The following is a 17,256-nucleotide window of genomic DNA, read 5'->3' as shown; positions in this document are numbered from 1 at the left end:
CTCTGCTGGCCCTGGCACAGCCGGGCACACAGGGGACCCGTGTGATGCTGTGTCCCCTCCCTGTCCACACAGGGGACCCGTGTGATGCTGTGTCCCCTCCCTGTCCACACAGGGGACCCGTGTGATGCTGTGTCCCCTCCCTGTCCACACAGGGGACCCGTGTGATGCTGTGTCCCCTCCCAGGGCTCTGCCAGGGGAAGGACACGAGTCTGGCACCTGCTGCGCCTCTGTTTTGGGGCTCTGAGCGAAATCCCTGATCCCCCAGGACCCCTCCCCGTGCCTGTGTTTGCTGCTCTGAGCCTCCACCCAAATCAGGGATCCCCCTGGGAACTCCAGCCCTGCCCCTGGCACAGTGAGGATGGGAGGGGACCTTGGTGATGCTGTGTCCCTTCCCTGGCACTGGAGGTGATGAGAAGTGACCTGTGTGACTCTGTGTCCCCTCCCTGGCACTGGAGGTGATGAGAAGTGACCTGTGTGACTCTGTGTCCCCTCCCTGGCACTGTAGGGATGAGAGGTGACTCTGTGTCCCCTCTCTGTCACTGGGAGTGATGAGAGGTGACCCTGGTGATGCTGTGTCCCCTCCCTGGCACTGGGGGCAATGAGAGGTGACCCTAGTGACTCTGTGTCCCCTCTGTGTCACTAGGGGCAATGAGAGGGGACACGTGTGACTCTGTGTCCCCCCCCGTCACCCCCAGCCCCTCTGCCCCCCCCGGCCCTGCGGGCTGTGCCCGGCAGCCCCACCCCGGGGCCGCTCTCAGGGCTGTCCCTGTTCCAGCCCCACATTCCGCCCCTTCCCCCGCGGCGGGGCCCTTTATAGAGCAATGGGGCCATTGTGGGGGCTGGGGGGGCAGGGCAGGGCAGGGCTGAGCCCATCGCCCCCTCCCCACCCCACAGCACCATCCCCATCCCCCGGGCAGGGCAGGACCGGCCCATCGCCCCCTCCCCATCTCACAGCACCATCTCCATCCCCCGGGCAGGGCAGGACCGGCCCATCGCCCCCTCCCCACCCCACAGCACCATCCCCATCCCCCGGGCAGGGCAGGACCGGCCCATCGCCCCCTCCCCACCCCACAGCACCATCCCCATCCCCCTGCCCCTCTCCCCTCTGCGCCCCCCCGGCCCCGCCGTGTCAGGGGCTGGCCCGGAGCCCCGGCACAAGGGGCAGGTTGATAATCCTCGTGGCCAGCCCAGCGCCCCGCACTGCCAGCCCCGGCTCCGGCCCCGCACAGCCATGGCCGGGACCTGCCCTGCCCTGCTGCTCTCGCTGCTGCTGCTCCTGCACGGCCGGGGCGCCGGGGGGGCCCCTCCGCAGCCCCGCGGTGAGTGGGGACCGGGGGATGGTGGGGCTGGGGTCCCTCCGCAGCCCCGCGGTGAGTGGGGACCGGCTGGGGGAATAGTGGGGTTGGGGTCTCTCTGCAGCCCCGGGGATTGTCAGGGCTGGGGTCTCTCTGCAGCCCCAGGGGGTGGCGGGGTTGGGGTCCGTCTGTAGCCCCAGGGGATGGCAGGGCTGGGGTCTCCCTGCAGCCCCGCGGTGAGTGGGGACCGGCTGGGGGGCATGGAGGGGTTGGGGTCTCCCTGCAGCCCCAGGGGATGGCGGGGTTGGGGTCTCCCTGCAGCCCCAGGGGATGGCAGGGCTGGGGTCTCTCTGCAGCCCCGGGGGATGGCAGGGCTGGGGTCTCTCTGCAGCCCCGGGGATTGGCAGGGTTGGGGTCTCTCTGCAGCCCCGGAGGGTGGCGGGGTTGGGGTCTCTCTGCAGCCCCAGGGGATGGCGGGGTTGGGGTCTCTCTGCAGCCCCAGGGGATGGCAGGGCTGGGGTCTCTCTGCAGCCCCGGGGGATGGCAGGGCTGGGGTCTCTCTGCAGCCCCAGGGGATGGCGGGGTTGGGGTCTCTCTGCAGCCCCGGGGGATGGCAGGGCTGGGGTCTCTCTGCAGCCCCGGAGGGTGGCGGGGTTGGGGTCTCTCTGCAGCCCCGGGGGATGGAGGGGCTGAGGTCTCTCTGCAGGGATTTACCTGGGACTTTCTTCATCTGTTCCTGAGCAAAGTCCTGCTCTGTTTGGCTTCCCGGGTGGGGAATGGGGCAGGCAGGAGCTGCTGCCTGATCTGCAGCTTGGACGGGCTCTGAACACCAGCCTGGAGTGATGGACAGCCAGGGATGGACACTGGGGCTGGGCTGGACACCCGGGGCTGGGCTGGACACTCAGGACAGGGATGGACACTCAGGATGGGGATGGACACCCAGGACAGGGATGGACACCCAGGACAGGGATGGACACCCGGGACAGGAATGGACACCCAGGACAGGGATGGACACCCAGGACAGGGATGGACACTCAGGGCTGGGATGGACACCCAGGACAGGGATGGACACCCAGGACAGGGATGGACACCCAGGGCAGGGCTGCCTGACCTGCAGACCCTGATTGTGGCTGAGATCCCAAAAATCTCCCACTTTATATCCTTTATTTACTCCTCCTTTCTCTGAAATAAACTCCACTCTCCTAAAAAGAGGTTAAAAATGGTGTTTAGGGCCAAAACACAGAGCAGAAATAAAATAGACTTCAAAATTTCTATAGGCTCCAGCTGTTCTTAGGGAAATAAAATAAAATAAAATAAAATAAAATGAAATAACTTTTCCTGCTTGGTTTGTCACTAAACCCAGGGATGATTCATCAGCACAAAGGGGAATTTGTGTTTTATTTCTGGAGGAATTAATTGCAAGGCTTTGAGCCTTTTCCCTGGACCTTCATTCCTCACCTGTAAACCGGACACAAACAGCCCCTGGAAAAGGGATTTCCAGTGCTGCAAATGGATCTCCCAGGGAGTTTTCCTTCCTGAATTATGGGGGAAAAATTAAATTCATCCATATGGGAAAAGGTTAGATTGGATTTCAGGGGGAATTAGAGCTCCCACCTTCCCCGACCTTTGTGGAGCAGATTCAGCCTCGATGCCTCTCAGGAAACAAACCTGATTATTTCCTTTACAGATCCATCACAGGGTGTTTATTTTTATCTGCCTCAAAGACTGAAAGCTCCATTAGATCTCACACTGAGGACCAGCTGTAATATTTATGTCGCCATTCGCAGCAGATTTGTTGGCCCAAAAATCTCCCGTTTGAAAAATCTGTCCACAGAAATCTCCTTTATGACAGGAACTCCCTGGGCCCTGCAGAAATCAAATATTAACAGAGCACTTGGTGCCTGACAGAGACAGGCTAAATGAGAGGAAAAAAAAAATTAAAAAGAACAGGATGCCATAGATCTGCTGGGGGAAATGGGGTTATTCATTTAGGAAATCATAAAAAAAAAACCAAAAAAACAGGCCTTTTTTATGTCTTGCCACAGCTGAAAATGAAGATGGAAAATGGAGTGAAAGAGAGAAATTTAAATAATAATAATAATAACAACAATCATTCAGTTTGTTGCATTGCTGATGCCTCCTTTTTATAGCCTCTCCTTTTCATTGGGGGTATTCATGGGACTGTAGAGATTAATTATAGATTATTAGTGATCAATTATGTGTTCCAGATTTCTCTGTCGCTTCCCCCTCACTGACATGAACCAGCTTTATCCTCCTTCCTTCTTCCTTCCTTCCCTCAGTGCTGCCATTCCACAACTCCTTCCTTCCTTCCTTCCTTCCTTCCTTCCTTCCTTCCTTCCTTCCTTCCTTCCTTCCTTCCTTCCTTCCTTCCTTCCTTCCTTCCTTCCTGTTGGTGCCCTGTTGTTGCAAGAGGACGCAAATAGAACCACACTCACCCATTAGGGTGTGAGATGAAAAGGAAAAAGGGACATTTATTTGGAAATCTCAATTTATATAGCTTTTAGGATTGGTCATTGAGAGGAACACCTCTCTGACCCCAGTGGTCAACTCAGAAACCCATCAGTTTGTTCTTCCTGCTGGAAAAAAAATGCATTGTTCACAAAATACCAGGTTTTGTTTTTGCCAAAAAAACCAAACTTTTCAGAAACCTCTGGGAGGTTCAAACTTCTGTTTCACATGAGAAAACTCCAGTAGAAACGAAAACAATCAGAAGGCTGAAAAAAAAATCAGGGGCGACACACCCCTCGCGTTAGGACAGAACTCACGACCCTCATATTCCCCCTGTGCCCCTGCTGTCCCCAGGCACCCTGTGCAGGACCAAACCCACGGACCTGGTGTTCATCATCGACAGCTCCCGCAGCGTGCGGCCGCACGAGTTCGAGAAGATCAAGGTGTTCGTGTCGCGGGTGATCGAGGCGCTGGACGTGGGGCCCAACGCCACCCGCGTGGGGATCATCAACTACGCCAGCGCCGTGCGCAGCGAGCTGTCCCTGCAGGGCCCGCAGAGCAAGGCGGCCCTGCTGCAGGCCGTGCGCAGGATCCAGCCGCTCTCCACCGGCACCATGACCGGCCTGGCCATACAGTTCGCCCTCAGCCGCGCCTTCAGCCCCGCCGAGGGCGGCAGGGATGGCGCGCCCAACTTCAAAAAGGTGAGGCGGTTGTGGGTTTGAGTCCCGCGCTCTCTGAGGGTCCAGCCTTGCAGAAAAATAGCTATAATAATTAGCGAGACCATTTTGTTTTGTAAAATAAAGGGTTTAATAATGAGAAAATAGCAAAGTAACAAAACATTGCAGAAAGTAAGTGATAAACTGAGCACAGGTGGCTGAAGAAACTCAGACGCCCTGCTAGGACATCCCAAAAAGCCTCTTCTTTTCCCTTTGCTCTCTCTTAAATACTGAGTGTTTTAGGAGGGATAATTTGGTTTACAGCTAGTAAGATCACCAAGGGGTTTTGAGTTACATTCTTCACCTTCAGCCCCGCCGAGGGCGGCAGGGACAGCGCGCCCAACTTCAAAAAGGTGAGGAGACTGTGGGTTTGACTCTGAGGGTCCAGCCTTGCAGGAAAATGGCTGTAATAATTAGAGACACCATTCCTTGATGGCATTTTATAACTCTAAAGGGTTTAGTAATGAGAACATAAAAAAGTAACGAAACGCCGCAGAAAGCAAGTGATAATAAGCCAAGCACAGGTGCCTGAAAAAATTCATACGTCCTGCTAAGACATCCTGAAAAGCCTCTTCTTTCTCCTTTGCTCTCTCTTAAACACTGACTGTTTTAGGAGGGTAACTTGGTTTACAGCTAGTAAGATCACCAAGGGGTTTTGAGTTACATTCTTCACCGTCAGTCGCGCCTTCAGCCCCGCCAAGGGTGGCAGGGACGGCGCGCCCAACTTCAAAAAGGTGAGGCGGTTGTGGGTTTGAGTCCCGCGCTCTCTGAGGGTCCAGCCTTGCAGAAAAATGGCTGTAATAATTAACGACTCTTCGATGATGGTTTGTGAGTTAAAAGGTTTAATAATGAGAAAATAACAAAGCAACAAAAGGTTGCAGAAAGTAAGTAATAATAAGCTGAGCACAGGTACCTGAGAAAACTCAGACACCCTGCTAAGACATCCCAAAAAGCCTCTTCTTTCCCCTTCTGCTCAGGGAGGAGGAGCAGGTCATGCCGGGATTTAGGGAGGTGAAGCTTCCAGAAACACCGGACACGGTCCCTGCTCCTTCCCACAGCAGAAATCCCAACAAATCCTCACACAAATCTGGTTGTCAACATCCCAAAACATCACACGGCGCTTTGCTCCTGCTTTGTGCAGCAAATGTCACCCCCGGGCCAGGGAAAAAAAGCACAATTTGTTTCCTCAGGAGCTCTGAGAAAAAAACCTGCTCCCACCTTCCTCAAAACCCGCGGGGAGCCCAATTACTTCCACCTTATTTTTTCTTGGGGAAAGAACAGGACAAACAAATAAATTGGCAAATTGCTGTGCAAATCCTGGGCTTTGTGCAGCTTTTTCCTGCCTGATTCTCCTCGGGGCCTGCTGGAACGTCACGCTCCCAGGGCATAATGAGCCATCGCTCCCTCATTAGTGTGGGATCACTGGGAAATGAGAATATTTGGGAATGTTCAGGAATACCTGGGAATGCTCAGGAATATCCAGGAATGCCAAGGAATACCAGGAATGCTCAGGTGTCTGAGATAACCAGGAATAAATTGTGTCCCAGAACACGCGGGATTTCTGTCTGACGGAAGGATGAGGGATCCAGAATGTCAGGAATTCACAGGGAAAGCTTTTGGTTAAATGAGCACAAGGTTTGACCTTGAAAAGCAAAATTCCTGAGTTTTTTCCCAATGGGAAACTGAGGATCAGGGTAAAATTCAGCTGTTGGAGGTGACAGAATATTAATATTTTTATAATTCTCCTCACATGGCTGAGCAGTGCCAGCCCCCTCAGGCTCCTTCCCTCCCAGCCTTTCCCAAACCAGGATTCAGCCCTTTCAATGACATGAAATTACAGAGATCCTCAGGCTGCAAATAATTTGGAGGCAGGTTTGAAAACAATAATTTAAAAAAGGACATTTTTTTTCACACATTGACTCAGGCTGGATACAGGGAAAATATCTGTGGTGGGAATTCTAGGAGAAAAAAGAGGATTTTGTGATGATTGGGCCAACCAAATGTGATATTAAGAGGTGTTTTTTACACTCTTTCTGTCAGGCTGTCACAGAAAGAGGCTTCCTATTATATTCATTTTCCCCATGGGCTCTCTGGTTGAAATCTGCATCCAGAATTTTTGTTTTCTCCAACAGCAGGGCAGAAAGAAACATGAATTTTGAGTCCTTTATGGCACAGAGGTTTTATGAGGATATTTCCCATCACATCCAGGTGTGGGCACTGCAGCTCCACCCTGTCTGGGCTTATCTGGGCTCAGGTTTAACCAGGCTTGGGTTTAGCTGGACATGGAGAGGAGCTGATAAAACCCGGGGAATTTCCAGATTTAGGAAGAGAATTGCAGGAGGATGAGAATTCAGTGGCTGCTGACAGGACCTGCTGGCAGGGTTTGGTCCTGGTTTGGTAGTGCCCTTCATTCCCTGATTTGGTAATGCCTCTGATCCCTGATTTGATAACTGCTCTGTTCCTGATTTGACAATTCCATTGTTCCCTGATTTGATAACTCCTCTGTTCCTGATTTGATAACTCCCCTGATGTCTGATTTGATAACTGCTCAGATCCTTGATTTGATAATTCCTCAGATCTCTGATTTGACAATTCCATTGTTCCCTGATTTGATAACTGCTCTGTTCCTGATTTGATAACTCCCCTGATGTCTGATTTGATAACTGCTCAGATCCCTGATTTGATAACTCCTCTAATCCCTGATTTGATAACTCCTCTGATCTCTGATTTGACAGCTCCTCAGATCCCTGATTTGATAACTCCTCTGATCCTGATTTGATAACTCCTCTGATGTCTGATTTGATAACTCCTCTAATCCCTGATTTGATAACTGTTCAGATTCCTGATTTGATAACTCCTCTGATCTCTGATTTTATAACTCCTCTGTTGCTGATTTGATAACTCCTCTAATCCCTGATTTGATAACTGCTCAGATCCCTGATTTGATAATTCCGCTGTTCCCTGATTTGATAACTCCACTCATCCCTGATTTGATAACTCCTCTGATCCTGATTTGATAACTCCTCAGATCCCATATCTGATAACTCTCCTGATCTCTGATTTGATAACCCCTCCATTCCTGGTGTGATAACCCCTGGTTCCCTGAGGTTTCAGGGTTTCAGGGTTTCAGGCTCTCTCTCCTGGGCAGCCCCGGCAGCAGCTGCGGGTGGAGCTGTGGCTGAGAATCCAGGGCTCTCTCTGAGCCGAGGGCTCTCTCTGAGCCGAGGGCTCTCTCTCCTGGCAAAAGGCTCCACTGCACAGACAGATCCTCTCCCATCCCCAGGAAAACCCCTGGAGCTCCTCTGGCACCTCCACTCCTCCCACACCACACCCCCACACCTGCCACAGGTGATGCTTTGCCTTATTTTTGCCACGCCAGAAGATAAAGGCTTGAATTTGTTTAATATATATATATATATATATATATATATATATATATATATATATATTTTTTTTTTTTTTTTTTTTTTTTTTTTTTTTACCCCTTGGAAGCGCCAGCTGCAGAATTGTGATGCTCCTGGGAATTTTTAATCGTGCAGCCCTTAGGGGGTGCAGATTAACAGCTGAAATTGGATTGTAAAATCCCACATTTTTTCCTGTTTCTCCCTTTTTTTTACAGAGGGGAAGCTCCTTCCAGTCCAAGCTGCTCCTTTGGGGTCGGCAGTGGTGTCACAATAAATCAGTTGTAAAAGGGAAAGTGGCAGGGGCAGAAGAACTGGCAAAGAGCAGGAATTCAGGTCTTGTGACAAAGTCCCTTTCAGAAGAAAAATAAAGAGGAAAAGGCACAAACCAGAAGCAGGACCCTGGGAAGCTTTTAACTGGTTCAGGGCTCCGTTTAATCCCAGCTGAAATCCAGTTCCCGCTTGAACCAGCTGCCGCTTTAATGCCGGGGTTAGCAGGGGTGGGGTTTAATCCCTGCTGTTTATTTTGGAGCAGAGAATCACAAATCCTGGCAGGGCCTGACACACAGTGTGACCTCGGGGCCCCTTCCCCTCCCCTGAACTTCCATCCTCCACCTGTAAATGGGGTGGAGCCTTCATCTCACCTTCCCATGACATTTCCTGGGATGCTGAGAAGTCCCACACTCAGCTGGCCTTGTCCTGAGTGTCCCTGAAGAGCTTTAGTTTGGCTACAAAACCCAGAAATTTGAATTTAGTTCCCTTAGAGGGGGATGCACCAGTTGTCCCTTGGTTAAACCATCAATCCCTGGCAGTTGTCCCTTGGTTAAACAACGACTCCCTGGGAGTTGTCCCTTGGTGAAACCATTCAATCCTTGGCAGTTTAATTTTTCCCACTTGGAAAGAAACTAATTTCACCTAAAAACCCCCATGGTTTGTGTGATCCCCAAAGAATGGGAAGAGCTGACGGGATTCCCTTTTCCTTTAATTTTGGGAATGCAAACCCTTCTGTCCAAGCCCACCCTGTGCCACAAACATTGTGGGAATGTGGATGAGGATGGCAATGCCACCTGGCCTGTTGGGAAAGATGGGACGGAAAAGCTTTTGGATATGATTGTCTGGCAAGAAATACTAAAAATATAAAACCTGTGAGTGAAATAGAAATGAAGGGCAGCTCTGAGATGTGATCATGGCAGGCAGGAAGATGGGGATGAGCTGGAGATGGGTGGAAGGACAGAAAACAAAAGGCCCCAAGGGTGCAGCCCCTCTCCACCCTGCCAAGGCATCAGGGAAAAGGTGGATAAGAAAAGTCTCTTTAGAGTTTAGAATACAGGATGATGTGGTGATAGAGCAGTTCTCATGGGCTGCAGGCAAAGTCTGTAGGGTTTGTATCTTGTGCTGGTTGGTCACTGTAAATTAGAATATTTAATATTAAATTATCTAACATTAATATTAAATTATTTAATATTAATATTAATATTAGTATTAATATTAAATTATTAACATTAACTGTTTAATATTAAATTAGAATATAGAACACAAAAGGAGACATAATGAATTATAACAAGGTCCTCGTGCTCTTACCTCTCTTACTTTGTCTCTCTTGCCTTTCCTCTCTTCCCTGGCCCTCTTACCTCCCTTACCTCTGCCACCTCCCTCCCCTCACCCCCTCTCTCTCTCCCTCTCTTTGGGGTTCCCTCCAGCCCAGGCTGGTGGCTGAAGGCAAAGCCCTTTTTACCCACGGCCCTGCAATAAACCCACATGTTTCTAGAATATCTCAGCTCTGCAGAGTTCCCTCTCCCTGCCCTCCACAGCTGTTCTCACAGTGGCCATCCCTCCCCTCAGGTGGCCATCGTGGTGACCGACGGCCGGCCCCAGGACGGGGTGCAGGACGTGTCCGCGCGGGCCAGGGCCGCGGGCATCGAGATCTTTGCCATCGGCGTGGGCAGGGTGGACATGGGCACGCTGAGGCAGATGGCCAGCGAGCCCCTGGACGAGCACGTGGACTATGTGGAGAGCTACAGCGTCATCGAGAAGCTGACCCAAAAGTTCCAGGAGGCTTTCTGTGGTGAGTCCTGGCGGGACTGCCGGACAGCAGGGAATTGGGAATTGTTTGGGTGGGAAGCTTTGTGGAGAGTCCTGGGATGGTTTGGGTGGGAAGGGATTGGAAAGCTCATCGCATGACCCTGAGATTAGCTCAGTTGGTTGGAGCATGGTGCCAAAATCACTGAGGTTGTGGGTTTAATTCCTGTGTGGGTCATTTACTCAAGAGTTGGACTCAATGATCCTTGTGGGTCCCTTCCAAATTAGAATATTCCGTGCATCCAGTTCCATGGGCAGGGACACCTCCCACTGCCCCAGGCTGCTCCCCTTATCCTGTGCAATGGGTTTTGATCCTGGTTTTCATCCTCCATTCAGGAAATCTGAATCCCAGAAGGGTTTGGGTGGGTTTGGGATCCTCAATCCCAGCTCATCCCACCCCAGGGACACCTCCCAGTGTCCCCAATGTCCAGCCTGGCCTTGGGCACTGCCAGGGATCCAGGGGCAGCCACAGCTGCTCTGGCAATTCCAGCCCAGGGAACAATTCCCAGTTCCCAATCTCCCATCCAGCCCTGCAGGGAGACTTGTGGAAATGTCTTCCTCATCTTTGTGCCTTCAGCCCCTGTCCAGGATCTCTGAGCTGTGTCCCAGTGCTCAGCAGATTTAACTGACACGGGGCAGTGCTGGGTCTGGGGTCTCAGGGTGGGCTCTGCTCTCAGCCCCCCGTCCTGTCCCTGCAGTGGTGTCGGATCTTTGCGCCACCGGTGACCACGACTGTGAGCAGGTGTGTGTCAGCACCCCGGGGGCCTACAGGTGTGCCTGCAGGGACGGCTTCAGCCTCAACAGCGACGGCAGGACCTGCACAGGTATGTCAAGGGACAGTGGGGACAGTGGGGACAGCACCGGGGTGTTCTGCTCAGAGATGGCGAAAAGGGAACCCTGCTCTTACCGGCCAGAACTGCTTTCAAAACATTGTTATGATCTCTTGTTGGGTTTTCTTCCATTAACTGCCAAATTTTTGGGGTGTTTTCATTGAAGAGACCTCTCTGATCCCATGGGTTAAACCAGAGAAACAGCAAAACACCACCTGGAGAAAGATTGTTCTGAGAAAGGAGAGTTGTTGGCCAAGATTGTTTTGAGAAGAAACTTTCTTGAGAAATTTTTCCTTAGGAAAAAGTCAGCAGCTGCCAGCAGGGTGAAATCCCTCAGACCCAGAAATATCAGGTTCTATTTTCCTACATCATTTACTGAGGTTTTTGCTGCTGTTTTCTCCCGCCCTCTCCTCCTGTTTTCCCTCAGCTTGCAACGGTGGCCTGGGCTCTGCCCTGGACCTCGTGTTCCTCATCGACGGCTCCAAGAGCGTCAGGCCCGAGAACTTCGAGCTGGTGAAGAAATTCATCAACCAAATCGTGGATTCCCTGGAGGTGTCGGACAAGCAAGCCCAGGTGGGGCTGGTGCAATATTCCAGCTCCGTCCGGCAGGAATTCCCCCTGGGGCAGTTCAAGAGCAAGAAGGACATCAAGGCAGCAGTGAAGAAAATGTCCTACATGGAGAAGGGGACCATGACAGGCCAGGCTCTCAAGTACCTCGTGGACAGCTCCTTTTCCATCATCAACGGGGCCCGGCCCGGCGTCCCCAAGGTGGGCATCGTCTTCACGGATGGGCGCTCACAGGATTATATCTCAGACGCTGCCAAGAAAGCCAAGGACTCAGGTAGGGCTCATGAATTCCCTTCTTTCTCCCCTGGCCCAGGCAGGATTTTCTCCCTGGATGTGTCCTTTAGGTTAAACAGAGTAATTTGGGGAGATATTCCTTGGCTGTCCTTGCTCACGGAGAGTTTGGAGCATCTCAGTCTGCGGCACAGGTGCACTTTGGTTTGCCAAGAGCTGGTTTTAGTTCCCCTCTCTGTGTGTTTGGAGGAGTTTCTGCTGGGCAGGGTGGAGTTTCGTGCCCTTGGGATGGGATGGACAGGATGGAATTCCACCCCCTTGGAATGCAATGGACAGGATGGAGTTCCACCCCCTGGAATGGGATGGACAAGGTGGAGTTCCATCCCCTTGGAATGGGATGGGCACGATGGGGTTTCATGCCTTTGGAATGGGATGGACAGGGTGGAATTCCACCCCCTGGCATGGGAACCCAGGTCTGATTTCTCCACCCAACTGTGGAAGGAAACAGCAGGGGGAATTTAGAATTAGGAACTTGCAGCACCTTTAGGGGTTGGACAGGGCTTGGAGCAACCTGGGATGGTGGAAGGTGGTGGAACAAGAGGAGCTTTAAGGTCCCTCCTAACCCAGGCCAGTCTGGGGGTGGTCAGGGGTTGGTCAGGACACCCAGCCCAGCTCCTGAGGCTCATGGGGGCAAAGACAACAAATAAATCCCAGGAGTTGTAGGGCCAAGCGTGGCTTGGCTGCATCAGCCTCAAGGCCTGGAAAAGGCAAAGGAAAAACAATGAGACAATAAACAAAGCACAGACACGGATTAAGGAGGAGCCCCTGGCACATAAATAAGACACTTTGCTCAGCTGCCGTTGTAGGGAAAGCTCCGTGACCACACACTGATGGATTTCTGTGCCTGAGCCCCATGAAATATTGATGCCTCCAGAGCTGCCCCTTTGCTGACCCTCTGAGCACGTTCCCAGTCTCTGACACCCCCGTGTTAAATGGATCCAGCCCCTGGGAGTTCACTCAGGAATTGCTGAATCCTTCCTTTCCTTTTATCTTCCCTCTCCACCACTAGATGGGACTCGGGGCCAGCACAAAACCAGAAAGGTCAGGGGAGCTCGTGAAAAAAAAAAAATAATGTTTACAAGGCACTCTGACATCTCACAGGGCTGTTCAGCTCTTATAAAACAAAAGGTTCTTATAAAGTGTATTTATAGAATTTATTCCTCCCCGGCAATAAATAAAACTTTGTGCCTTGTCTCTCCCCTCCTCTCTCGTCCCTGCGAGGAAATCTCTTATCTTGTCCATAAGTTATTGCTGGGGGATAAACAAGTGCTGAAAGTGAAATTGCAAAATTGTTCAGTGAGTGAGATGAGCCTTGGAAAAAAAACAACAAATATTGGACATACCCGGAGAGAGGCAAAAGGGGGAGCAGGGAAACATTCTCAGTGTCTGGGTGCAGAAAAGAAGAGACGAATATTTCAAATCAGGGCTTGACTGACATCACTCAAAAATGGGAAAATTACATTTCAGTTCAATGGAAACCCGTGACCAACCCGTGCAAGACACAAAACCTACAGACTTTGCATGCAACCTATAAAAACTGCTCTATCACCATGTCATTCTATATTCTAAACCTAAAGATTATTTTTCTTATCTGTTTTCTCCCTGATGCTTTTGACAGAGTGGAAACGCGACATTTCCTGACTCCTTTTGTTTTCTGTCCTTCCACCCATCTCCAGCTCATCCCCGTCTTCCTGCCTGCCATGATCACATCTCAGAGCTCAGCCCTTCATTTCTATTTCCCTCACAGCTTTTACACCTCCAGTATTTCTCACCAGACAACCATATCCATAAATCCTCCCTGTCCCATCTCTCCCACCACGGCAGGGTTCCGGATGTTCGCGGTGGGAGTCGGGAACGCCGTGGAGGACGAGCTCAGGGAAATCGCCTCCGAGCCCGTGGCCGAGCATTATTTCTACACCGCTGACTTCAGGACCATCAGCAAGATCGGGAAGAAGCTGCAGATGAAGATCTGTGTCGGTGAGAGGGGACTGGGGATGGAGGGGATCAGTCACAGAGTTTCAAAGATGGAGTAGGGAGGTAAAAATGTCCTTGGAGAAGGTGCAGATGAAGATCTGTGTTGATGAGAGGGGATTGGGGTTCAGTCACAGTCTTTAAAGGCTGGAGAACAGGGGTAAAAGTGGCTTTGGAGAAGATGCAGATGAAGATTCGTGTTGGTGAGAGGAGACTGGGGTCCAGCCACAGTGTTTAAAGGCTGGAGAACAGGTCAAAGGCCCTTGGTGAAGCTGCAGATGAAGATCTGTGTTGGTGAGAGGGGATTGGGGTTCAGTCACAGTCTTTGAAGGATGGAAAAGAGGGGTAAAAATGGCCTTGGAGAAGCTGCAGATGGAGATCCGTGTTGGTGAGGGGGAATTGGGATCCAGTCATAGTGTTTGAAACCTGGAAAAGGGTAAAAATGCCCTTGGAGAAGGTGCAGACGAAGATCTGTATTGGTGAGAGGGGATTGGTGACAGAGGGATTCAGTCATTTCAAAGATGGAGTAGAGGGATGAAAACAGCCTTGGAGAAGCTGCAGATGGGGATCTATATTGGTGAGAGGGGATTGGGTTCAGTCACAGTGTCTGAAGCCTGGAGAAGGGTAGAAATGTCCTTGGAGAAGCTGCAGATGTTCAGACTCTGTTGCTGAGAGGGGACGGGGATGGAGGGGCTTTGTCCCCGGGTGTGAAGGCGGGAGGGGAGGGATGGAAATGCCCTTTCAGATGGATGTTATAAACCCCTCCCTGTTCCCAGGGCGTGGAGCTGGCAGGGCACACAGCAGGGTCAGGACACATCAATATTTTGGGAACATCAATATTTTGGAGCTGGAAACCAAACAAAGACTTTTCATGGCTGAAATAACAGAAAAATGTGACATTGTCTGTTCATGTGAGGTTAAACCCAGAAGAGACCGGTCAGACAATTAGAAATAATTATATTTTGATTTTTTTTTTTCCTATTTCTGACATAGAAAATAAGGATTGTTCTGTTTCACTGGGCTTAGGGATTTTGATTAAATTAAATTATTTTGTTCCACTCACTCTCTTGCTGTTGTGACCCACAGAGGAAGATCCCTGTGAGTGCAAATCCATCGTCAAATTCCAGACCAAAGTGGAGGAGCTCATCAATTCCTTGCAGCAGAAACATATCCTTTGGGAGTTTGGGCAGGATTGGGGTGGGGCTGGGATTTCCAGAGGGACCATGGCCCTGTTCCTGGGGAAAAGGGCTCAGGAAGGTGGGAATGGGGCACTGGGGGTGGGAATGGGTTAGGGTTAGGGTTATAGGGTTAGGGTTAATTTTAAAACCAGCACTCTGATTTTTTTCACACACTCCTGGTCCCTGCTGTGCCCTGGCACAGTTCTGTTCCTGTTAAATCCTGGTGGAGCATCCCTGATGTTCCCTGGGAGCATCTCAGGGATCCCATCAGAACCCACCAGGTTCTGCCATTCTGGGCCTTCCATAAAGTGGCAGAAAGAGGAAAAAAAAAAAAAACAAAACTTGTGAGTATGATCAAAACTTCTCCTGAAAACATGGAATTCATGGAACTCTCACAAGGGCAGGGGAGATTTCTCACCTCTGAGGATCAGCAGAGGATCTAATTTTAAAATCATCACTCTGATTTCTGCCCACACTGCTGGTCCCTGCCGTGCCCTGGCACAGTTCTGTTCCTCCCCCAGAGCTGAGCTGAGTGAAATCCGGGACCTGTGTGGGGCAGAGGCCACAGACAGTCACAGCTCCCACCCTGTGGGTGGCCCCTCCCAGGCACACCATGAGCAGAATGAGTGAAAAGAGCAGAAAATCGTTCTGGAGCTCCAGGGAAAGCTCTCTGCTCCTCTGCTCAGGGTCAGGGGCTGTGTCACCCCCCCCTGGTTGTTCTCCTGGTTTTCCTCCTCTTGGGGGGGCTGTGGGAGGGTGTGAGAGCTCAGTCAGCTCCTTTCCCCAGTGAAATCCATCTGGGAATGCCAGAGGGGATGGGATAGATTCCCTCTGCTCCTGCTCCCATCCTGCCCGGGATCATGGAATTATGGGGTGGTTTGGGTTGGGAGGGGCTTTAAAATCCACCCACTGCTACCCCCAGGGACACCTCCCACTGTCCCAGGCTGCTCCCCTTATCCTGTGCAATGGGTTTTGATCCTGGTTTTCATCCTCCATTCAGGAAATCTGAATCCCAGAAGGGTTTGGGTGGGTTTGGGATCTTCAATCCCAGCTCATCCCACCCCCAGGGACACCTCCCAGTGTCCCAATGTCCAGCCTGGCCTTGGACACTTGGAATTCCATCCCAGCCCCTCTCCACCTTCCCAGGGAACAATTCCTGCCCAACATCCCATCCAAGTCTCTCCTTTTTTAGTTAAAACCTTGGCCCATCGCTCTGTGCCCACAAAAAAATTGTCTTCCAACATAAAAAGTCTCTCTTCCAACATAAAAATTCTCTCCCAACATACAAAGTCTCTCTCCCAACATTCCCAGTCGTTTTTCCTCCTTAACTCCTCCCCACTGGAAGCCGTGGCCAAAAGGATCGAAGCCCTGGAGAACAAGATCATCTAAAAACCCACCCCAGGAGATTTTTTTTTTTATTATTATTATTATTTTTTACCTCCTTCCCGAAGTAACAGAACCAGAACTGCTCCAGTTTTCAGGGAGGGCAGCTCAGCCCCAGGGCTCTGGGCAGCTTTTATTGAGGTCTAGGCTACCTGCATTTGTTTAAAAGGAAGAATTATTACAGTAGAGAAGAGTTTGTATAAAGGGCAGAGCACGGGGTGTGACTGAGAGTTATTGCATCCTATAGAGTGCATATATTTAAAAAAAAACAAACTAAAAAAATCTAAAAAAACTTTAAGAAAAAAGGAAAAAACCCCACCAAACCTGGAAAGATTTTTTTTTTATTTAAAGCTTAATATATATACATTGTATTAATGGGTACTTGATGACGAGTTCTGTGAATCCTCTGCTGCAGCTTTTGTTTTCTATGCATGAGATAATTTAATTTAAAAAAGTCAGAGTAAAACTTGGAATCAGCCTCAGCTGCTGGATGTGAAGGCCAAAGCTGAGCTCCTGGTGGTTGGCAGTGGGTAGGGGAGGTTTAGGGGAGGTTTAGGTGAGGTTTAGTGCTGATCCTGGGTGTGCTCTGCAGGCTGGGCCAGGCCTGGCTTCATCCCCAGCTCTGGAAAAATAATGGGAAAAAATTCCCAGCAGGGGATGGTGGGAGTGTCCCTGTGCCCTGGGCTGAGCTGGGGACAGGCAGGGGACACTCTGTGGCTCTGAGTGTCACCAGCCACCTGCTCCTGGTGACCCTGACACAGTTCAGGGACACTCTGTGGTGACAGAGCCAGGAGATGTCCCCTGCTCCTGGTGACCCTGACACAGGTCAGGGACACTCTGGGGCTCTGAGTGTCACCAGGCACCTGCTCTGGTGACCCAGACAAGGTTCAGGGACCTTCTGTGGCCTGAGTGTCACCATCCAGGAAATGTCCCCTGCTCTGGGTGACCCTGACAAGGTTCAGGACACTCTGTGGCTCTGTCCCCAGCCAGGAAATGTCCCCTGCTCTGTTCACCCTGACTCAAGGACACTCTGTGTCCCTGTCACCAGCCAGGAGATGTCCCCTGCTCTGGTCACC

At 51.1% G+C, this 17,256-nt stretch overlaps 1 protein-coding gene across 1 annotated transcript; it reads left to right on the top strand.

The window, feature by feature from the left end:
• Positions 1-1,231: 1,231 nt before the first annotated feature.
• MATN1 (matrilin 1) lies at positions 1,232-16,186 on the top strand (the record flags this gene model as incomplete). Its single annotated transcript, XM_083879346.1, has 8 exons — positions 1,232-1,319; positions 4,119-4,465; positions 9,724-9,946; positions 10,659-10,784; positions 11,218-11,631; positions 13,473-13,625; positions 14,706-14,816; positions 16,143-16,186. 8 exons carry the CDS (start codon positions 1,232-1,234, stop codon positions 16,184-16,186), a joined length of 1,506 nt encoding a protein of 501 aa, XP_083735472.1.
• Between the last annotated feature and the right edge of the window lie 1,070 nt (positions 16,187-17,256).

Source organism: Zosterops lateralis (genome assembly GCF_965231275.1).
Source record: "Zosterops lateralis genome assembly, chromosome: 28".
Taxonomy (NCBI): domain Eukaryota; kingdom Metazoa; phylum Chordata; class Aves; order Passeriformes; family Zosteropidae; genus Zosterops; species Zosterops lateralis.
This window is presented reverse-complemented; position numbering and strand designations above follow the sequence as displayed.